Source organism: Typopeltis vanoorti, chromosome 4 (genome assembly GCF_054136105.1).
Source record: "Typopeltis vanoorti isolate ZY-2024b chromosome 4, IOZ_Tvanoo_1.0, whole genome shotgun sequence".
Taxonomy (NCBI): domain Eukaryota; kingdom Metazoa; phylum Arthropoda; class Arachnida; order Uropygi; family Thelyphonidae; genus Typopeltis; species Typopeltis vanoorti.
In genome coordinates this window covers 162,972,349-162,996,873 of record NC_143552.1, presented here as the reverse complement: position 1 = coordinate 162,996,873, position 24,525 = coordinate 162,972,349, and the positions used below count along the sequence as shown (strand labels likewise).

Below are 24,525 nucleotides of genomic sequence, written 5' to 3'. Positions count from 1 at the left end.
AAAAACAAAACACATAAAAATAGTAAAAGTATATTGCAAATTAAGTTCTTAATGAATTAATAGTTCCTTTCAAGTGTGCTATAAATCTAACATTATTGAAAACCTGGAAGAAAATAGTTGATAGAAAAGACTGCTGTTTATTTTGATGCCTCTGAAGTGACTTGTTACTTCAGCATTCTGGCCAATTTGTCTTTTTATTGCTAATTTTTATACCAAATTTATCATCATCATCATCATCATCAAATTCCTGCCATGTACCCTCAAGGGGTGTACAGGATATGACAGTACTACATGAAAAAATTACATCATTACTAACTTCCTATCTACAATTTTCCTCCAAATCAGTCTGTTATTTGTCAAGACTCCAACATTATCAGATCTTATATTTCTATCGTCTAAGGCACTTTGTACCGTATCAATCCACCTATATCTTGGTCTTCCTCTGGGTCATTTTCCTGCCAACCTGGCAGAGAACACTTGTTTTGCTAATCTTTCCTCTCCCATTCTATTTAAGTGACCATACCATCTGAGATTAGCTCTGCTAACGCATTCCTGGATGCTTACAATGTCAAGTTCTTTCCTAATATCCTCATTTTTAATATGATATTGCCATTGATGCCATCTGTTCATGCCTCTAATCTTTCTCAGGACTCTCATATCTGCAGTCTCTAGTCTTTGGTCAAGTGTTTTACTTCTGACCCAGCTCTCAGATCCATAAGTTAAAATTGGTTTGAACACAGTCTTGTATACAGCTAATTTAGTGTTCCGACTAATTTCTTTCTTATTCCATATGAATTTATTCAATTGACTTCCCACGATACCAGCTTTGCTGATTCTGTTGTCTATTTCTATATTTAGTTTACCATCTTCAGTAAAAATTGTGCCTAAGTAGCTGAAATGTTTTACTTGTTCCACAGGTTCTCCATTCACAACACAGTTGACATTTTCAATGATTCTGCCTATTTTCATTGTCTTTGTCTTTTTATTGCTGACTTTCATACCATATCTATTACAACAGCTATTCAATTTAGTCAGAGAATCTTGCAGACTTGTAGCGGATTTATTTAGAACTATAACGTCATCCGCATAAAGCAAAGAGCTGACATTAACATCTCCAATTTTGATATCAGGTTTAATACCACATTCCTTCATAATGTGATCCATATAGATAATGAATAACAGAGGGGATAATGTACATCCTTGTCTCACACCAGATTTAACATTAAACCATCTTCCTGTACTTCAATTCTAACTACTGACTGACTTACAACTCAAATAAAGACTAAGTATTGCTTGATATAATGCCCCATTGACACCATATAACTGCAGCGTATTGAATAGCTTCTCTCTTGGCACCTTGTCATATGCCTTTTCCAAATGGACAAAACTTAAATACAGATCTTTGTTATATTCCCATGCTTTCTCGACTATTTGTCGTAAAGTGAAGATCTGATCCTGACAGCCTCTATTTGGCCTGAATCCAGCTTGTTCTTCACCAAGCTTTTCTTCCACAATTCTTCTCAACCGTTTCTCAAGTATACTTGCATAGATCTTGCCAGGAACACTCAGTAGGGAAATACCCCTGTAATTCTCACATTCAGTTTTATTTCCCTTTTTATATATGGGTACTATGAGAGCTCTACTCCAATCATCGGGAATTCGTCCCTCTGTCCAGGCTTTCTGAACTATGCAGTGCAGCCACTGTAAGACTCTTATACCACCATACTTCAGCATTTCTGGTCGAATATCATCTACTCCTGCTGCCTTTCCACATTTCAAGCCTTTGATGGCTTTTTCTACTTCAAGTATGGATATGTATTCCTGACTGCATGCCTGGTCAGTGTTTTTTATCACTGTGCTGTCATCACTGCTTGTTTCATTTAGCAGTTTTTCAAAATAATTACTCCATACTTCAAGGATATCTTTTTCTCCTGTTTTCATTTCACCTTTATCATCTCTAATTCCTTTTACAGCACTCTTTCCTCCATTCCTAAGCTTCTTCAACAACCTCCAGAATATTTTGCCACCTTCTTGATATTTATTTTCTATATTCTTGCCAAAGTCCTCCCATGACTTTTGTTTAGCTAGTTTTACACACTGTTTAGCTTTCTTACATTTGTCTCTGTATTCTATAAGAGTAAAAGCTGACTTATTTGCCAGGAACTTTTGATATGCTTTCTTCTTTTCCTTCACTGCCTCTTTAACTTCCTGTGTCCACCAGGGAGTTCTGATTTTTTTATCTTTGCACACAACCTCACCACATGCCTCTCTGGCGGAATCAATCAATGTTTCCTTCAGAGTTTGCCACTGAATCTCCAAGGTTTGATTCCTGTTCTCAAACTCTTTCATTTTCTTTTCAATAATATTTCTGTATTTTAGTCTACAGTTTACATCTGAGAGCTGCTCAACTTTTATTCGCTTGAAAACTTTCTTACATGTTATTCTTTTCAATATGAAATTCAATTTTATCCTGCTCAAGACTAAATAGTGATCACTTCCAATTTCAAATCCTCTGTACACTCTGGTGTCCTGCACCAGGGAGAAAACATCGCTATCAACAATAACATAGTCAATGAGACTTTTCTTATTCCTAGCCTCTTCTCTCCATGTGAATTTGTGCACATTTTTATATTGGAACATGGTGTTAGTAATAACCAGTCCATGTCCTGAGCAGAAATCCAACAAGTATTTGCCATTATTATTAGCTTTGCTCTTTTCTCCAAATTTTCCCAAAATATTTTTATATGTCTCACAATCATTTCCTACTCTACTATTTAGATCCCCAACAAGGACCAACTTTTCCTTTTTCATTGTGTCAGTTGCTTTTTCTAAAGCCTCAAAAAATTCCTCCACTTCTACCTTAGTAGAACCTTCTGTTGGACCATAGGCACAAATAAGTCTCATTGTCCAGTTCCCCATTCTCATATTTGCCCACATTACTCTACTTGAGACTGACTGCCATTCAAGAAGATTAGCCTCGTATTTTGTGTTGAATACTATGGCTACTCCTTCTTTTCCTTGATTGTTATTGCCTGAATATAACATTTTGTACTTATTGCTCAGAAAGATCTCACCAGTTTTGGTCTTTTTTGTTTCAGTCACCCCTATTATGTCGATCTGGTACTTATCTAATTCCTCAGCTAGCTCCATTTCTTTGCCATTCAGGCTTCTTACGTTGATAGTACCGATCTTTAACTCTGGTGATGTTGAGTTGGGGTTTGTTTTCAGATTTGTTCCAGTAGCTGACTTTTCGCTGTTCGCCCTGGTTCCCTGGCGAAAAGAACGGGGGCCTTGTTTAACCGGGCGACGTCCCAGCCGGCATGAAATTTTGTCATGTTGTACCATCATTTTTTATTTTGGTTTAACCAATAAGAATACAATTTGGTCGGCTAAATCCCAAATTGCCAGCCCATCCTCGTTCGTTCAGTATCAAAGTAGATACCCAACAGGGTGCACCACGAGAAGGTGAGGATTGGATATTAGGTCAGAAGCCCTGGTCGGTTCTCCGCATTCCTTTAAAGGCTATGTGGAGGTCTCCTCTCAGTTATACAGCTTTGACCCTTAAGCACCCCTACCAAATTTATATGGCAGTTATTCAATTTAATTATGGAATCTTAGATTTATAATGGATTTATTTAACAGTATAACATTATCTGCATAGTGTAAAGAGCTGAGTTGAATATCTCCACTTTTGATATCATGTATAATGCCACGTTCCTTCATAATGTGAGTCATATAGATTGATGGATAACAGCAGAGATAATGTGCACCCTTGTTACCTGATTTAACATCGAATCATTTTCTTCTATCCCCTTCAATTCTGGCCTGCTAACTTACAACTTAAATATTTACTGTGTGCTTGATATAGTATCCTATTTAAACCATGTATTGGTATTTTCTTATTCCCATTATTTCTCAATTATTTGTCTTAAAGTGAAAATCTGATCCTGACAACTTCTGTTTGGTTTGTACCCAGCTTGTTTCAGCAAGCTTCCATTTAACAATTTTCTTAGCTTTTTCTGAACTATGCATTGATAAATCTTACCAGAAACACTTATTAGGGAAATTCCTCTATAATTCTCTTATTTAGTTTTGTTTCCCTTTTTATATAGGAGTACTATGAGAGCTCTACTCCAGTCATCTGAATTTGATCCTCTAACTAGGCCATCTGAATTATGCAGTGTATCCACTCTAAAACTTTTACTTTTATTCTTAATTGGATCATTTGTAATGGCATAATTAAACAAAAAAAAAAAAAAGGTGCATTGCATAATAACATTCATAATCACAACTGGGGACTAAGTAAAAAAAGTTATTGCATTTGGCATACCTACATGTGTGTGTACTTTAGACGTAGTAATTTTTTTTTCCCAAATGGTTTGATTGTAACCAAAACTGAAATGATTAATCTAATTTTCATCCACCAGATATTGGTAATGATGATGATGCTCTCTTTGGTTGGAAAGACCTCAGTTTGAAACCTTTAGGATGCAGACTACCTTTATAAGAGCTTTTCATTTGAAAATGAGTTTGCTTGTCCATATGATACTCAGGTTTTATATCAATTAACAGATAGTCTTATACTGGCCACATAGCCATAGTTCTGTGGACTTAATTCCAAACAGCTCAGCCTCTCAACCACTGTGGAATTAGTAATATTATTTTGCAAAATTATTGAAATAAAAATTTGTCGATTGAAACCTAAATTACACCTTGGATATCTTCTTGTGTGCATCCTATATTTGATTTAATTTCAACACATTTTGCTCTTTTGTGCCCTTGACAATATATTCAGAACAACCTGGATTTGAATAAAGTCCATCCAGTCACAACTCGCATATACCAGTAAACAAATTAATCTAATGAACTAATCTTTAAGTACATTTATGTACTTAAAGCAGGTGTGTTAAAATTTAGGCACTAATTACTGAGACACCCATTGATTTTTGCAAAAGTATCATGCCTTGATAGTTAATCGAATAATGTAAAGGTCACCCACGTGATAGTTCATATGAAAACAATGGAAATATCACCAGTGAAAATTTATCTAAACACTTTCAAGCTGCATTGTACATAATTACAAGAACTTAGTATGATGTTTATTTGGTGATGAATATTACTGTAATACAGTGAATTTTGTTATTAAACCAATCTCAAGTTGTTTAAGACTGCTTGATGAGAGATTATTTGTTTTAATTTTTTTTTTTTTAATGTTTTTATATTTAATATGATCACAGATCCTTTCAGGTGTGATGGAATTTGATGAATTTGCAAATATAAGAATCACTGCCTACATATCAGATTTTCATTTTAAGACAAATAGTTGAGAAATCTTGGAAATATAATAAGGATTTGTATTTAAGTTTTGTTGATTTGGAAAAGACATAATGACAAGGTGCAAAGAGTAAAGCTCTTCAAAATGATAGTTATACGGTGTAAATGGAACTTAAATATAGTCTCTATTTAAGCTGTAAGTCAACAGTTGGAATTGGAGGACATACAGGAAGATGGTTTTAGGTAAAATCAGGTATGCAACAAGGGTGCACATTATCTCCACTGTTATTTATTATCTATATGGAACACATTATGAAGGAAAGTGGTATTAAATGCGATATCAAAATCGGTGATGTTAATCTTAGCTCTTTATTTTATGCAAATGATGTTATACTTCTGAATAAATCCAGTACAAGTCTGCAAGATTCCTTGACTAAATTGAATAACTGTTGTAATATATTTGGCATGAAAATCAGCAATAAAATGCCAAAAGCAATGAAAATAGGAGAAACATTGAAAATATCAACTGTATCCTGAATGCTGACCCTATAGAACAAGTAAAACATTTCAGCTATTATTCACAATTCTTAGTGAAGATGGTAAATTAAATGTGAAAATAGACAGCAGAATTAGTAAAGCTGGTATATGATAGGAAGTCAGCTGAATAAATTTATATGGAATAAGAAATAAATTAATCAAAACACTAAATTAGTTGTATACAAGGCAGTGTTTAAATTAATTTTAACTTATGGATCTGAGAACTGGGTTAGAAATAACTTGATCAGACCAGACACCTTTGATATGAGAGTTCTGAGAAAGATAGTGGAGTGAAGAGATGACATCAATAGCAGTAACATTAAAAAAAAGGATATTTGGAAAGAACTTGCATTGTTAGCATTCAGAAATGTGTTAGAAGAGCTAATCTCAGGTGGTATGTTCACTTAAACAGAATGGGAGAGGAAAGATTAGCAAAAATAAGTGTTCTTTGCTAAGTTGGCAGGAAAAAGACCCAGAGGAAGATGAAGATGTAGAAGATAGAAATACAGTGGTGCCTTGGTTAACAACGGCCTCAGATAACGACGTACTTTGTAAACGACGAGTGGCTGTAAGAAAAAAATCTCTTGGTTAACGACTCTCGATTATATGAACCTCTATCCAGTCTAAAAAACCGGAATTTTCCGATTGCACTCAGCCACGCATGGGAAGACATTGTTGAATAGAGAACAGCTGCGTGGCATAGCTGTGAAGCTCAGATATGTTTGACCCATCATAGCCAGCTGCTTACGTTTTCCGTTTATTGTTTCTTTTCTTGTAGGTGTACTGTGCTTAATTTTAAAATTTGTGGTTATAAATGCATTTTATGATGAAAATGAGTATTTAAACATTTATTTTTTATGTGTTGGTTCATATAGACAATAAATCGGCAGGTGTGTGTCACTGTTCGTTTGCCATCAAAAGGCAAAATCAAATCTCATCTGTATAATAATCATTGTATCTTTAAGCTGCTAATCAGTGTATGTTACGGTAAGTGCTGTATCTAATATCGTCACCTTACAAGCAAAATGCACTAAGTCAAAAATTGCAGGTTTCAAATTTAACTGTTAACTTTTATTTCAAAAAGTTTTTTTTTTTTTTTTAACTTTTACTTTTATTTTCAGGTGATGATATGTTCTTTGTATCCCTTGTCTTAGTGTTGTACAATTTGTAATAATACTGTATTTTGGGTATCTTTTTTTTTTATAGAGTGAATTTTTTTACCATGTGACAAAATGGGTCCCAAAAAGAAAGCTAGTGAGGGAAAAAAAAACAGAAACATTTTCTCTAATGAACAGAAAAAAGAAATAATAGCAAAACATCATGGAGGTGTGAAAGTTATGCAGCTAACTCGAATATATGAAACCAGTCATTCTACAATATCAACCATTTTGGCTAAGAAAGAAGAACTTATGGTAGCCAAGGTTGCTAAGGGAACTTCAAGGTTGAATGTCAGAGGGCTTCTTTTTGAGCAAATGGAAAATCTATTACTAATTTGGATCAAAAAAAGAGAAATGGCTGGCGATACTACATCTCAAAATGCAACCTGTCAGAAAGCTAAACAAATTTATCAAGATTTGAAAATTTCAAGTTCTGAGGTAGATGATGATGATTTCAAAGGTAGTAGAGGTTGGTTTGACAACTTTAAAAAAAGAACAGGAATTCATAGTGTGGTCAGACATGGAGAGACAGCTAGTGCTGACAAAGCAGCAGCAGCAGATAAATTTGTCAATAGCTTTACAAGAATTATAGAAGAAGGAGAATACCTACGTCAACAAGTCTTCAATTGTGATGAGACTGAGTTATTTTGGGAGAAAATGCCCAACAGGACATTTATCACAAAAGAAGAAAAAACGCTTCCTGGGCATAAACCACTGAATGATAGGTTAACATTGCTTTTAGCAGCAAATGCAAGTGGAGACTGCAAGGTAAAACCAATGTTAATCTACTACTCAGAATCCCCAAGCATTCAAGAAGTTCAATGTCTCTAAATCCAATTTTGGTGTTTTGTGGAAGTCTAAGAGCAAAGCCTGGGTCACAAGAATAGAATTTAGAGACTGGATTCGCAAACTGTTTGGACCAACTGTCAAAGCCTATCTTGAGCAAAACAATCTGACGCTAAAAGCCATTTTAACCTTGGATAACGCATCTGGCCATCCAACGGGCATACAAGAAGAGCTACCAGAGGAATTAGATTTTATCAAGGTGATTTTTCTTCCTCCCAAGACTATATCTCTGATTCAACCTATGGATCAGCTGATAATTGCAAATTTTAAAAAACTTTACACAAGGGCACTTTTTACCAGGTGCTTTGAAAAGTGGGAGGATACCAACATAACCCTAAGAAAATTTTGGAAGGAAGAATTCAACATTGTCATAGCAATTAGGCTAATTGTAAAGGCTTGGCAAGAAGTAACAGTGAAATGTCTCAAAGCAGCATGGAGGAAACTGTGTCCTTCCTTTGGTAATGAAGAAACTTCAGATGAAGGACACAAATTGGTAAAGGATATTGTGGCACTGCTCATGATCTTAACTTGGAAGTAGAGGAAGAAGATGTTGAAGAATTATTAGAGATGCATGACCGAGAACTGACTACTGACGAGCTAAAAGAACTTTTCAAGCATCAATTAATCTGAAGATGAGGATGGAGAGAAAGAACAAATTACGACTGCTGAAATCAAAAATGTTTTGGCAAAGTGGGAGGAAGTTTAAAATGTTGCTATGAAATGGAATCCAAACAAATCTGAGGTTATCAGAACTGCAGATCTATTTAATGAAAAGTCCATGCAGTTTTTCAGAAACATTTTAAAAAAGAGGCAGAAGCAAACAACCCTAGACATGTTTTTTTACAGGTCCATTTGTTAAAAAACTCCAAAGTGAGCCCAGTTGTCCTTCTGGTGAAGATTGATAATTAAAAACTGTTTTCATGAACAATTCATTTTATTAATGTTAATTTTTTTGTAGCAAATACATATACTGTATAATGAATAAATGATATTTACCATATTTTCATGACATTTTAAATGAGTTTTATCTGCATTTTTAATATGTAGTTTAATATGGTTGTGGGGAGGAGCCGGAACAAATTAATCGATTTTCAATTAAATCTTATGGGGAATCGTGCCTTGGATAACGACGGTTATCCTGGAACGGATTACCATCTTTAACTAAGGCATCACTGTATAAGATTTGATGTTGGAGTCTTAACAGATTAAGTGGGAGGGAAATTGTTGATTGGAAGTTGGTAATGGTGTAACTTTTTCATGTAGTGTTATCATAATTATCCTGTACATTCCTGGTATGCATATTAGGAATTTGATGATGATAACGACAGTACCATCTTTTTTTTAATATCGAACTAGCAAAAACAGTTGCTTTCAGTACACATGCAAAAGACAGTTCTAGATTCATTATCACAACAGTTAATGTGATAATGAATGGTGTCACATTTCATACTTGTATTTTTCATATTTATTTTTTATATCAACTATACATGAGAGAAGTCACCAAACCTATAAGACAGTAGTACTGTGTATGGCAAGTGGTTCAGAAGAAATAAAGGGTTGACATGTTTCTTGAACAGCTGAAGGTCGTAATCTTTGGAGGAAAATGGTATGTGGAAGCCTAAAAGAAATAGAGGAAATTAAATTAAAAAAGAGGATGGGAAGTTGGCTCAGTAAGTTTGGAGCTGAAATATGTATGTATATTAATCAGCAGTTAACCTGGCGTTAGTAAGGTGGGGTGTCACAGACCCCAAAGATTTTAAATTGATTATAACCTTTTAACAACGCGTGGCAGTGAGTCATGCCTCGTTATAGCTTCCCCCTCCCGTAACCCGCTGCTCAACACCATAGATGACAGGCTGTTGCATGCAAGCAAGTTTAAGTTTAGCAAGCAAAATATGTGTCTTGATCACATGTTTCCAAGGTGCCCCGACTGTGCAATTAGAGAAAATGAAAATTTTTAGTTAATGATATCATTGGAATCTCAAAGCTAAATGTTTATTATTGTATTAGTTTCTTATAATGTATATATTCCTTTTGTAAACCAATACCAAAGTGTCTAAAAAAATACTGATTTATTTAGTTCATTCATTATATAAGCTGGGAAGAGTATATTTTTGTTGAAAAATGAAGATGTTTAATTAGTTAATAAAAATTAGGGTAATAAAAATTTAATTTTGTGGATATATGTTTTTATTCAGTAAAATTACAGGACACTTAAACAATACGTAATCTAATATTGATTAAAAAGATATGGATATTCTATAATACACTACATTATTTGGGTGGGTCTGTGGGACCCCACCTTACCACTTTTGTTACATTTTCCCACCTCACCAGCGCCAGGTTAAAAATGTTTATTGGAAGAAAAGTGGTTGTTAGTTTGCTGGAGCAGCACAATGAAAATACTTATATAAAAGCTTAATGCAGAGAAAAATGGTTACTTGCATGTTAATAGGTAGATTCCAGACAAGTATGATAGCTCAAATATGATTTTTCTTTATAGTAAAATATCAAAGGAGGCATTTAGCGAGATGTTCATTGTATAATGGGAGACTGATTATCTATGGGTGATGCTGTGTTGCCATCTGGTATGAGAAGTGAAAGCTTGCATGGAAAGTTCTCTAATAGCCTTAGTAAGGGACCAAAAGGCTTGTCTACTGTTTGAACATGAAGCAGGTTTTTCCCATTTGGATTTGTAAATATTTTTTTAACAGATTAAGTTGGAGGGAAATTGTTGATTGTTGTTGTTGTTGGTTGCAGGCTATAGGCTAAGTGCAAAGCTGGGATTTTGACTAAGGCAGCGCTGAATTTTTTATCATGCCAAAGCATGCCTGTTGGAGAAAAGGTATGGATAATAGATAGGGGTTTAGTTCAGTTAGAGAGAGAGGTTGGGGGGGGGTGAATGAAGGTCCATCCTTATTCTAGCAAGAATTATTCAGTTATTTGGTCAAGAGCAGATGTTTAGGATAAGTGGAATGCCAAATTTTTATCATGGAATGCTTTGTGTTGAAGAACGAGAACTTGGATAGCAGGTAAACTCTCTGGAGTGATGAATGAAGATTCTTATTCCAGCAAGGATTATTCTGTTATTTGGTCAAATAATAAGTATTTGAATTAGGAAATAGTAACAGACTATGGAAAAGAAATATAGAAAACATGGAGGGTTTTTTGCTTGGCACTATTGTGCTGTTATATGATAAAGTGCTGACATTGCTAGGAGAAAATTGATCTTTGGAAAAAGAAATGTGGACAGTAAAGTTAATATTTACATGTATTTGCAGGGTAGGGTTTTTTTTTTTTTTAAGTGCAGCATTCAGTGAATGAAGAGAATTATCTAGTAATCTGGTTGGTGGATGGATAGTTTGTAGAATCTGGTGTTAATTCCATGTGGAATTAATACTGTATTTAAAATAGTAATAGTGATCTACACTTAAAAGTGATTTTTAAGTGTAGATTTTTGTTGTATGTTTGATATTTTTGTTGGAATATCAAAAGTCTAGGAAATGCTTGGGAAATTTTATGATCAGACAACAAAAGTTTCTTCATACTTTCCATGGCATGTATCTGGAGGTGTGAGCTAAGAAATCAGCTATGGATCTGGAAAGGCTAAATATATCATCATCAGTGCTCATAGGTCCAATGCCTATTGGTGTCTGATGCTGCTTTCACCATTCTTTACCATTTTTCTCTCTGTCTGTTGCCAGGTGGCTGCACAATTCCAATCCTTTATATCATCTATCCATTCCCATCTTTGCCTTCTTCTTCTGTCTATACCATCCATTCTATGAAACATGAAGGTTTTGAGCTTTCTACTGTTATCCATCCAGCAGATATGCCCTAAAAGCTTACATTTCTTTAAAATTAAATTCTCTTTGCAGTTTACTTTTCTATACAGTTCTTCATTTACTACATTTTACACCAATCCAATTCATAGAATCTTTCTATAACATTCTTTCAAAAGCTAACAGTTTGTCTCAGTCTTTGGCCATGATCCATGTCTCACAGCCATAGCAAGTACTTGTGAATATGCATGTTTCCAACATTCTCAGCTTTGTGGCAAGTCTCACTGAGTTGCTTTTCCATATCTTGTCCATTGCCTGTAGGTTTTCATTCGGTTTTATTATTCGAGATCTAATCTATTTTTTTGCAGTCTGTCATGTTGCAAAAAAGGGATTAGATCTTGAATAATAAAAGTGAATCAATTGTTCTTTCTACAAGCCTGATAAAGATGCTTGAAGATATTAAGTTTCCTTATCTCGTGCCTCTGGTTGTCTGCATCTGTCATCCTATTTCTTCACAATTTCTCACAGCAGCCTCTACATTAATATTCTGCAATAGATATATCAGATTCCTATCCACTTCATAAGATTCAAATACAGCCATGCCACTTTGATCTATACTATCATATGCTTTCAGAAAGTCAACAAACCAAGCATAAATATTTTTATGTAGAGCTTTCTCCACAATCTGAATATTTGTTGCATGGTACTCCTGTCTGTTCTGAATTCTGCCTTGCTCATCTTCTGGATTTTCTTCCATTAGTTTCCCCTTTTCTTTCTGTTAATATCAGAAGCACTTTCCTCCTATGACTTGCAGCAGTTTTTCTGCAGTTTTTACAGTCCATTTTGTTTCCTTTTTTATAAATGGGTATTAGAAGTAATCTTATTCATTTTTTTAGTGCTTTCTCTTTGTCCCATGAAATGTTACAACCAGTGTAGTTCATCTATCATCATCTCACACCATATTTCAGCATCTCCCTCAGTAATTTCATCATTCTTAGGACTTTCATGGTTCTTCAGATTCTTTACTGCCTTTACAACCTCATCCCTCAGTAGATCTATCTTTCCCTCTCTTCTTGGTGCGGACATTACCCTGTGTCCTATGTAACTCCGAGCAGTATCTTATCTGTTTCTCTTATTTCTTCTGTGTATCAAGATTTCATCCATTTCATCTTTTATGGCTCTCTGCTTCGAGCTTCATTTCTTGTTCATGTTTCTGAACATCTTGTATACTTATTCTGTATTTACTATAGTATTTATTGATATCTTCATACTCTTTCTCTAATCACTTTTATTTCTTCTTCTTTGCGTCATTGCATTTTGCTTTATATAGTTCTTCCATTTCCATAGAAATCACTTCCTTAATCATTAATGCTGTTTTTTTTTCCCCCTTAAATTAGCTTTAATGTCTTGTGACATCTATCCTTTTTTTTGGCTTCTTTCTTTCTGTCTGGGACTATTTCTTCCACTGCTTTCTTGATTGCAGAATTGTTATTCCTATCTTTCTTGAGCATTTTCCTATACACTTTCCTTGTGATTCCTCACTTAATGTCCTTATCAGGGCCGTCTTAAGGCATGGTACACTGGGAAGTTGGCTAGGGACCCCATGCTGCCATATTGTTAATGAGAGATCTCTTTGCAGAGTGTATAAATTACTCGACCTCTCACTGGAACACTGAGCTAAGAAAGAGAAGTGGAGATGGCGCACAATGCGTCAATAACTAAATACTTTTCATGCTATACCATAAATATAATTTTAAAAAGAAATATATATTTTTCCAAGTGGATAACGCTTTGAGCAGAAATGGTAGGGGAAGATGGGTAGGGGCCTACAGTACTGTTAAGATGGTACTGGTCCTTATATCTTTCTCTGGCTCTGAAATGGTACCTTCACTAGTTTGAGTTTCATCTTGATATTGGTGATCATTAAGCTATGATCCAATTCCATGTCTACTCCTTGAAATGTTCAACACTACTGAACTGATGTGGCCATTTCTTATTAGTATCCTGTCTAGCATGTTCTTCACTCTTTCATCAGGTGACCACCATGTTTACTTTTTCAGTCATTTTGCTAGAATTTTGTATTGAAGATTATCATGTTTTGCTTCAAGGCAAACTCAAGCATACTTTCTCCATATCCATATTTTCTCAGTATTCTTTCCTGTTCCATTCTTAGCATTCCAGTTTCCAGTTGGAATGCTAAGAATGGAATGGTGATATCAGTATCATCATAATAATGAATATCTTTCTTTAGTACGGTACTGATTTCAAGATTACTTCCAAGTGGCTGTAGAAAACTTATTTCTTCATTACTTTCTGAGGTTTGTTGAATAAACTTGAGCCACTGATGTTGTTAAATGGTCTTCCTGCAAATTTTGCCATTATTATTCTTTCATCAATTGGTTTGTATCCTAATGATGTGCTTCTCTTCCTCTTTTACTGAGAATAAATCCAATCCCTGTTTCATATTGCCAAATAAGATACAGTAAAACCCCGAAGTTACGCGGTAGGTGGGACCAACAAAAAGCGCGTAAGTCGAATTTGCGTAACTTGGGGTATAATTTTGCATGTAATTTATATGTACAAACATACAATTGGGACCAAAGGTTTACAAAAACACCTATATTTTTTAAGAAATATAATCATAATTGTAGTTTTTCGTACATAAAAAAAGAAAGTTATTTCGATGTTGATGGTTTCATAAAATCTAATAGATTCGTCTTACGGCATAATGTCTTTTTCTTGTCACGCAAAATTTCTTCATACCAAGCTAATGATTTTTTTTATTCCTTGCCTTGTGGCTACAATTCGTTCCTCGTTAGAATCTATGTCCTCCAAAATCTCTAAACCTTTCTTTTATGATTGTTCTTACTGTGGATTCCTGTAGATCGAACTTCTTTGCTAGCTCACAAATTTTCATTCTGCCTTCAAAATCCTTAATAATGTTGAGTCTTGTTTCCAAAATCAATATTTTTCTTTTCTTGCTAGCTGTAGAAGAATCGGACTTGCTTCTTTTGGATGACATTATTATTTTTTATGTGATAAAATTTTTATGAAGAACATAACATTAAACAATCGCAAGGTTTGTAGACTATAAAAATCGTGTATGAATGGAGACCGCGCAAAACACTTCAGTGCTTGTTCACAGCATGTGTGACACTGGCGAATGCGGCCGGTGCCAGAAAGATATGATGTGGTTAGGCGTGAAGCGGGATGGGAATATGTACATATAAGAAACCACGTAACTCCGAATTCGCGTAAGTCGGCGTATGACTGTATTCTTCCGCCTTTCATCTTCTCTAACTCTGTACATTATTCATGTACAGTGTCAGAGAAGTACTTCATTATTCCAAGGATGTTGCATCTGTATATTGCTCTATCTCCTCGCTAAGCAAGTCTAGCTTTCCAGGAACCCATAAAGTACACACATTCCATGTTCCTACTGATAGGAAAAGTACAACATACCAGCTCAGAGGATGTCCATATAAACAAGGTCAGAGCACCAACAGTGATCAAGGTTGGATTGACAAGTCAGTATGTTGTACTTTCCTTGGTAGAATCATATTGCACCAGATTTCAGTTGTGTTTTGTTCTTCCAGTCAGTGCATTGACATTCATCTGACCAACTTTATTGGTTTGTTCAGCCATATATACTGATAGTCATTAACTGGGTCCTCTAGGTAATGGGGAAATGTGGGCTATTAACAGTCTTCTCAATTGAGAAGATTGTTTACTGTCAACTATTGATTCCTTACTCAAAGTGAGAGAGCAATGGCTTAATACTGTGACTTTTTTTGGGGAGGCTTTCTCCCAGTACTTTGGGATTGATGCCAGCTGACTATAAAAATATTGCAGAAATAATATAGAATGGATGTTTTATCTGGAACACAATTTGTTAAGTACAGCTGGAGAGATACTGTCATGGTCAGAAGTTTTTTTTTTTTTTTCTTTAGATCTACATTATTTAAGATTATTCTGTCTTTCTAACAAAAAAAAAAAAAAAACGGGATGCATGCGGTGCACTGTTTCTAGTCATAGAAGTTTGTATACATTTCGAAATACGCCTTATACAAGAGTTGGATGAAAAGACTGATGCTAAGAGATCTGCCTTATCCATAGTTGATGTTGTCCATGATACTGTTAAATTGTGAATGAAGATATTTATAATTAATAATACTTCATTCATAATTAACCTGGGAGGTTAATTATGAATGAAGTCTTGACCTGGGAGGTGGCTAAAGGTGTGGAATTTTCGATTAAGACAGGGTATATGTGGAATTCCCGTGCTGGCAAGTATGACAAGCTTAGGAGATTGCTTGGATCAGTGCCACGGCATGTACAACTGCAAGGGCTGGACGTCGATAGAGCATGGGAAGTGGTCAAGGAGCATTTACAGGTGGTCATGGCTGATTGTATACCTAGGGTCTGAATAGTAAAACAAGTAGGGGTTAAATGGATGAATGACACAATTAAGCTTGAGTTGCAAAAAAAGAAACAACTGTGGAGGGAATTTAAAGAAAGAGGTGACCTGCAGGCACATGAACGGTATAAAGTGCAGGCCAGAACGGTAATGAGTGTGGTAAAAAAAAAAAGCAAAAGCGGATTATGAAAGGAAACCAGCTATGCAAGCAAAAGAGAATCCCAAACAGTTCTTTCAATATGCTGCAAGCAAGAAAAAAACTACACAGCAAAATGATTTTAAGGAATGACGATGGTAAGGAGGTCACTGAATCAGTCGATATAGTGGAGTTACTGAGCACGCACTTTGCAGAAGTATATCATCCAGGTGGTGACATTGCAAAAATGAAGGAACCATTAGTTTATATGGGAATTGTGATGAATGAATTGGAGGTGAATAGTCTATTACAGAACCTTAACGTGAATACATCTGTAGGATTGGATGGTATACCGGCACGGGTCTTGCATGAAGCGGCTAAGTAATTATCAGTACCCTTGACCATGTTGTTTAATCTGAGTCTCGGCTCTGGTTTAGTCCCGAAGGGGTGGAAAGAGGGGAAAATAGTTTCACTGCATAAAGGAGGATCCAAGACTACAGTTGCAAATTACCAACCGATCAGCATATCAGAGGTCGTTGTCAAGGTCTTGGAGAAAGTAGTCAAGGGAAAAATACAGAAATGGATTGATGAAAATGAGATACTCTACAGGGAACAGCATGGCTTTGTGAAGGGTAGATCATGCCTCAGTAACTTGCTGAAGTTTTATAATAAGGTGACGACTGAACTGGATAAGGGAAATGGGTTTACAGTGATACTGCTGGACCTGGCAAAGGCATTTGACAGAATACCACATGGAATTCTAATCCGTAAACTACAACATATGGGAATGGAAATAGGGTTGGTGAGATGGATAGGTGGGTGGTTGATGGAGAGATATCAAAGAGTAGTTTATTCAGGAGTAGAGTCCAAAAGGCGGCCTGTAACTAGTGGTGTGCCGCAGGGTTCTGTTCTTGGACCACTGCTGTTTAATCTGTTCATTAACGATATAGGGAAGGATCTAAGTGGAACAGTTCATTTGTTCGCTGATGATGCAAAATTGGGTAGGGCGATAGTGAATGCAGAAGATGTCAAAGTCTTGCAGGATGACGTAGATAGATTGGAGTTCTGGGCTAAGGAGAATGGATGTCAATTTAATGTGATAAAATGTAAGGTTATGCATTTTGGGGTGAAAAGATTAGCAGCAGTATACCACATTGGTGGAACTGTACTCCAAGAGATTGATGAGGCCAGGGACTTGGGAGTGTTAGATAGGGAGATGAAGTTTAGGGGGCACATTGCAAAAGTAGCAAAATCAGCTCATCAACTCACTTGGTTGTTGAAAAATACCTTGACGAACAGAGACAAGCAAGTTATTGTATCTCTGTACCGAGCCTTGATAAGACCTCATCTCGACTACTGTGCCCAGATTTGGTCACATCGGTTCCTTTTTGATGGGGAGGAGGTGGAGAGGATCCAGAGGCGAGTGACTAAGATGATAGCAGATCTATGGAATGAACCATATGAGAACAGATAGAAGATTTGTGGGTTGCAGAAACTAGTTGATAGGCAGAAAAGGGGAGATATGATTGAGACGTTCAAATTGCTAAAGGGATTCTATAGGATTAATTCAGAGGATATTTTTGAGATCAGGACTGGTGGGAGAACTAGGGGACACCTATGGAAGCTGGGCAAGAGTGTGGTTAGCAGGGGTGTTAGAGCTGGGTTCTTTACTTTTATAGTGGTAAATGAGTGGAATAAGTTGCCAGAGTCTGTTGTGGGTGCTATGACGGTGAGCGAGTTCAAGGCAAGGTATGATAGATACTGTGAGAATGTCGTATAGTTGTGTGGACATGATGATTAGGGCCTCCCTTGATGAGTCTAAGGACTCCCTGAAGTCGCCCAAAATAATAATAATAATATCATTTGATTGGTTGTTGTGAGAAAACGCAAATTTCTCCCAGCGTGTGTTGGAGCGTGAACTACTATATACGAAGGGAAAAACAAGTTTGATGTGTGTCTAACTGGTGAGAACCAATTATTGGCAGGGAAAAGGAAGGAGTGGATACGAAAACGAAAGTAAAGAGAGAATTGAATAGGGGAGTATAGAGGACGGTAGCTGGAGACTGGAAGGGAATTTTGACATGCCGAAAATGGAATTTAAAGGACCGCGAATCGCTTGGTATTTTAACTTACCTTTTTCTAAGTTGGATTTATACCAAAACTTCGTAACGCCTTGCAGTGGAATAGTGCAAGAAATAGGATAATATGCATAAGAAAAAGAAGAAATAGGTGGATAATTTAAACCAAATGCATAAAGGTTATATTCTCCCGAGTCTATAAATCAGTCGCAGAAATGGAAGATTCTTTTAATTTTGTGTTACTACAAAGCAAAAGTTAGCAAGGACATAAAAAATTGTTGTTCGATCTCCTTAAGATGTGATGAAGCTATATTCTGGCAAGATTACCTATACTATACTTAGTGAGAAATAATGAAAATTAGTTCTGCCAAAAGTAAATTGTTCCTGGTTGTTGCATTCAGCGAGTCAAGATTTAATGTGTGATGTGCTAAGACTTTCAAGTGACAAGTGCTATTTTATTGAATTAAGTGTTCATTGACTGAACGAGAATATTGGGAAGCATATTTGTTGTAATTTAGGAATCTCAAACTTACAAGAACTAATTATGATTAACTGAGCTTAGAGAATTGCAAATAAATGTCTGATGATTCACGAGTTGTATTCTTTCTGAATATCTTGAACTGATTTGATATTTTAAATGTTTTGAGATGTAACCTTGATCAGAGTAAGGTTATGATAGAAGTTCTCTGTAATAAGAATAAGATCTGTTAAATATAATCTTTAATTATAAAGTTTAAGCTCAGCTGAGTAGTATACTAGAATCTTAATGAGAGCTTTATATTCGTTTAATTATAATGTCCCTGTTGGAATACTGTGTTATGATGTAATTTATGTGACACTGTATTAAATAATTTTGTTTGAATTGAATCTTGTATTTGCCTGATTGTTTCATTGCACCGCTCATTAAAATAATACAAATCTCAGCAGGAACCCTATGTAGTAAGAATAAAAACTTCGGCCTAAAATCAGCTTATGATAACTTAATACAGTTGAAGGTTGATTTATCTAAATTGCTCTTGCAATTCAGAATGTGGAGTGGCGCAGTATAATATAAATTTTCTTCATATTCGATTGATATATCAGCCTACAACAAATTAAATACTAATGAGAGAGAGTTATAAGACAATAAAATTTGATTGAGCAGAAGTTACGATCCAACAATACCACCAGTATGGGGTGGGTGGGTGCATGAGAGAGAGAGAGAGAGAGAGAGAGAGAGTGCAAGCAAGGTGGAAAGGAAGAGTAGAAAGTTGTGCCCAATAGCCTTATTAAGAGACCAGAAACTCAAACTGTCATTTGAGTTGGATGTAAGCTTTTTTTTTTCCTGCTTAGCCATTTGAAGTTTGCTTTGGATTTTTTTTTACAGATGTTATGGGGATGTATTGTAGTCTCAATGAGAAGCTGGGGATGGTATCTTGCCATTGAATGTACTCTGCTTTTTTTCCCTCTTAAAAAGGGAAAAAAAGCAGAGTATCACATTACACTCTTGAATGGTGGAGTAAGAAATGAAAGCCTTCATTCCAGCAAGAGTTATTTCATTTATTTGGTTGGAACAGGTGTTTGGATCAAGGAAACAGAAAAAATATTCGAAAAACTGTGGAAAAGAAGCCCAGAAATCCTAATGATCACCAGTATAGGATACAAGGCTGAAATGTGATGGGAGAAGGTCAACCTGTAGAAAAAAGAAACATGAATAAGTATAATCAGAGTTGCCAAGAGGAGAGAAGGGAGAACTAGTAAAGAAAAGGTCCAGTATGTTAGGAGAATGATGCAAATTATCCAGAATTTCAATAGGTATATGAACAATTATGTTAAATCATTCCTGATACCAAATAGTTCAGCTTCTCTTTCAGCTTGATCTGAAGTTAGAGAAGGAAAGCAACTTTGAATTATGAATATTGACATCTCTAAGGAAGATTATTTCATTTTGAGGGTAATTAGACGGTATGAAATCAGTTTCTGAGATAAAGAGGGTGGCATAGACATCAATAAAGAGAGCAGTAAAGGCAAGAAAATCTTGAGCCAAAGCAGATCATGTAGAAGAGATTGCGAAGTTTACTAACCTTTGACAGTCTTCTTTATGGAAAGCATCATGCTTCAAGCCTTTTAAGCTGTTAAGATTTAATAGGATAAAATTTGTTGATTGATTATAGTTTTACAATGAAACAAGAGTGCATTTGAAAAGTATCAATTTAGCATGTTAAATTTTATAGCTAGCACACGAAATTTAGTATTTGAGGTACTAAAAATGTTTTAGCATTGAATATGTGTCAAGTTTTTTGTTTGGTTTCTGATATTCATTAAATATGCTTATTTTACACTCATTCTTATAAGTTTTGTACATCTGCTAAAAATTCTTAATTAACAATTCTATTGCAGATGGTGGAAACATCCAAAAGTTAGAGAAAATTGGAAAGTGATGTTGGCAGCATTTGGTCTACTTATTATTGGTCTCGGTAGGTATTTTGAAAATAAATTTCTTTGGAATACAGGTTATTTGATTTTTGCAGCAGAAAAGATGTCTTGGTCTAAGTTATTTGGCTAAAATATATTTTCATCATCTAATATATCAGTTTACCTAGATCTTTATTTCTGAACTTTGGAAAAGCTTTTGACAGGATACCGCATTGAATCTGCTATGTAAGTCAGAGTAGATGGGAATGGACATGAAAATAGCATCATGGATAAGAGTTGGTTGATGGACAAATATCAAAGAGTATCATGGAGGTGAATCAAAGAGAAGCCAGTTTTGGTGTACTCGACTGCTGCTGTTCAATTTGTACATAAACGATATGGGAAATTTGTTTTGAATGTGATGTGCAAGTCTTGCAGGCATGATCTAAATCAGTGGGTTTTAACCTTTTTAATGATTGGCACCCCCTTGAATCTAAAAATAAGTTCTCGCACCCCCTTGAAAAATGTGTTTCTATTTCTTTATTTAGGAAATTACATCTATTGCAAGATAATTTATTTATTGAAAAATAAACACATACATTTACATATACATACAAAACAATATCTCAGTTTTTAATGGCTATGTTGTTGTTTATTCATAATAATACTTTTGAAGCGAGGTTCCTTTTTTCTACATAACGAGGGTTACTACAATCAATAAAATAATAATTATAATTTTTCAAAATTTGCAGAAAACCTTTATGTAATCAATTGATCATATGGGTTAGTCACTGATTAATGTTGGTAAATTAAAGAAAATTAGTATTCGTTTCTGTGTCAAACCACCTTGTTAACGTTTGTACTCAGAGTATGCGAACACGCGTGCTTATCAACCAGTTTCTTATTGTACTGCATGTGCTGGTAAGTGTGATGCGCTGAGGCAAAGGTAGAGAGGGTAGGAGTGGGGGTCCCAAAAGTCGATGTAGCATTCGCTAGTTTCTCACAGGCAGTCAGGCGGTAGTTTACATCAAAAATTTAGAACCTCTCTTGCACCCCCTGGGGTGCATACACCCCATGTTAACAACCACTGATCTAAATGTTCTAAATAGATTGTGTAATGGATAATGATTGCCAGTTCAATGTGTCACTTTTTTTTTTTATCCTAATGCTGGTGTCTCATGAGGTTTGACTGCATTTGACTTCTCCATTTGACTGCAAATCGAATACACTGATGATAGTACAATGCATCTTCTTTCTCATTTGACAAACCTTGCGCTATATAAGTTATCAAATTTGCTTCCAGGCAGTAAACTTTTACAACCTCAGATTCTGATTTCCAAATTATTCCTTTGTGTATTGGGGTGGGGGGGGATTGGATCGTGAATATTACTTGGGATATTGTTCTCTAAATTTGAAAAAGCTCAGATTATACTAAGGGACATACACAGGAGAGAAAAAATGTACTAGGGAGTAAAATTTGTTCTGTGAGTTTGGAACTGAACACTGAAAGAGCTGAACAGCCACTAGACATTGTCTTACTGAATTATAGGTGTAATTACCAATTGCAGTTCTGATGAATGGTGACTATGGAACACTTTATAAAAAAAAAAATGCAAATACAACAGTTGAACATCCATCTTTGAAGAGAGCAGAGTGAACTGGTGAGAGATGGGTCATTAACTTACTAAACTGCTCTCTTCTCTTTTTGTGTATGGGTTTATGATAAACTAATACATAAAGGTTGTTCAACCTACAGTATATTAGTACAGTAGATGGCAGGAAGTTGAGAAAGAAGACATTTAATGTTGTATTTGATAAATGTACACATTATACTCTTTAGGAAATAAAAAAGATGTTTCGTTTGTTATAAAAGAAATTAGAAGGTGTGAATAAAACAGAAACATTTATTTATTTTTTGGTTAGGAATTGAATTGTGAAGTAGCATCAAATAGCTGCTTCATATATAACAGATTTAGAAGATACTAGGGAAATTATTAAACAATAACCATTAGAAAATGCAAGAAGCAGGAACTGGATATCTGTATAAAAGAGAATGGAATGAACTGGTGAATGATGGGTTAATTAATGAGACTAACAAATTTGTGAGTTGTATAGTGTTAACATTTGTTCAGAGGTAAAGTAATACCTAAGTAAAAGAGAAAACCTAACTTTTGGATGCTGAGATGGTGATATTTGTAATATGTTTATGACAAGAGAGATTGAAGATAATAGTAATTTTCTAATTTTGTTGGTTTTGTGTATTCTGAAATTACAACTAAGGCTATGAGACCATTATCTAGTTAAAAGATTTTAGATGTTGTCAGAAGTAAGACTAGTTTTTTTTTTTTTACAAGAAATAAGACAGGAGTGACTTACTAGCATTCAAATTCTCAGGTAAATTATTTGAAACTTATTTGGTTATAATAGAAATGGATGTATAATTATTCTTCATTTTGTTCTAGATTGAAGCCTTTTTTGACTATAATTAGATGTGATATTCTTTTTCTGATGTGGTTGGAGTTAGATTATAGTTGTGTATGCAGGTATTGGAGGAGAAGAGTGATGTAAATATGTCAACTTTGTCTTTAGGTATTCATCTGAAAATTAAGACATAAGCAGAAGAATTCATTACAAAATATTACAAAATATTAATATCAGAAACACTTACGTTTAATATTTTTTTTGTAAAATTTTCAGCTAAGTTTCATAGCCATTGTCAATACAGTTATAAGAAAACTCAAAGAAGAACAATTTAATTGAAAGCACATGATATTATGTGCAATATCGGAAGGAGAATAGTTCCATCTGCATTAATAAAAAATATATAAAAAAATTAGCCAACACCTTTTTATTCCCATATAGGGAGTAAGCGAGGCCGTATTAGCCCTATCTGCATTAATAAATATTCAAAATAAAGTACAATAAATTGATTTAGATGATTATTTTTAAATTATAAACAATATTTAATTACAATTATGGAATACGTGAATGGTGAGTATTGGTTAATATAACTTCCCAAAATTGAGAAAGTTTTAAGCAATAAAAATATTAAACATAAGTGTTTCTGGTATTAATATTTTATAATTTTATAATAAATTTTTTGAGGCTTTAGAAAAAGCAACTGACACAATGAAAAATGAAAAGTTGGTCCTTGTTGGGGATCTAAATAGCAGAGTAGGAAATGATTGTGAGACATACAAAAATATTTTGGGAAAATTTGGAGAAAAGAGCAAAGCTAATAATAATGGCAAATATCTGTTGGATTTCTGCTCAGGACATGGACTGGTCATTACTAACACCATGTTCCAACATAAAAATGTGCACAAATTCACATGGAGAGAAGAGGCTAGGAATAAGAAAAGTCTCATTGACTATGTTATTGTTGATAGTGATGTTTTCTCCCTGGTGCAGGACACCAGAGTGTACAGAGGATTTGAAATTGGAAGTGATCACTATTTAGTCTTGAGCAGGATAAAATTGAATTTCATATTGAAAAGAATAACATGTAAGAAAGTTTTAAAGCGAATAAAAGTTGAGCAGCTCTCAGATGTGAACTGGAGACTAAAATACACAAAGATTATTGAAGAAAAAATGAAAGAGTTTGAGAACAGGAATCAAACCTTGGAGATTCAGTGGCAAACTCTGAAGAAAACATTGATTGATTCTGCCAGAGAGGCATGTGGTGAGGTTGTTTGTAAGGATAAAAAAATCAGAACTCCCTGGTGGACACAGGAAGTTAAAGAGGCAGTGAAGGAAAAGAAGAAAGCATACCAAAAGTTCCTGGCAAAAAAGTCAGCTTGTGCTCTTAGAGAATATAGAGACAAATGCAAGAATGCTAAACACTGTGTAAAACTAGCTAAACAAAAGTCATGGGAGGACTTTGGCAAGAATATAGAAAATAAAT

The 24,525-nt window shown here is 34.9% G+C and overlaps 1 protein-coding gene across 1 annotated transcript in view; it reads left to right on the top strand.

Moving 5' to 3' along the window:
- LOC150107812 (transmembrane protein 134) overlaps nt 1-24,525 on the top strand; it is a 135,537-nt gene that overhangs the window by 43,799 nt on the left and 67,213 nt on the right. The window contains exon 3 of the mRNA XM_090391574.1: nt 20,607-20,683. Within this exon, the coding sequence (XP_090247700.1) occupies nt 20,607-20,683 (77 nt within the window). The remainder of the gene's footprint in view (nt 1-20,606; nt 20,684-24,525) is intronic.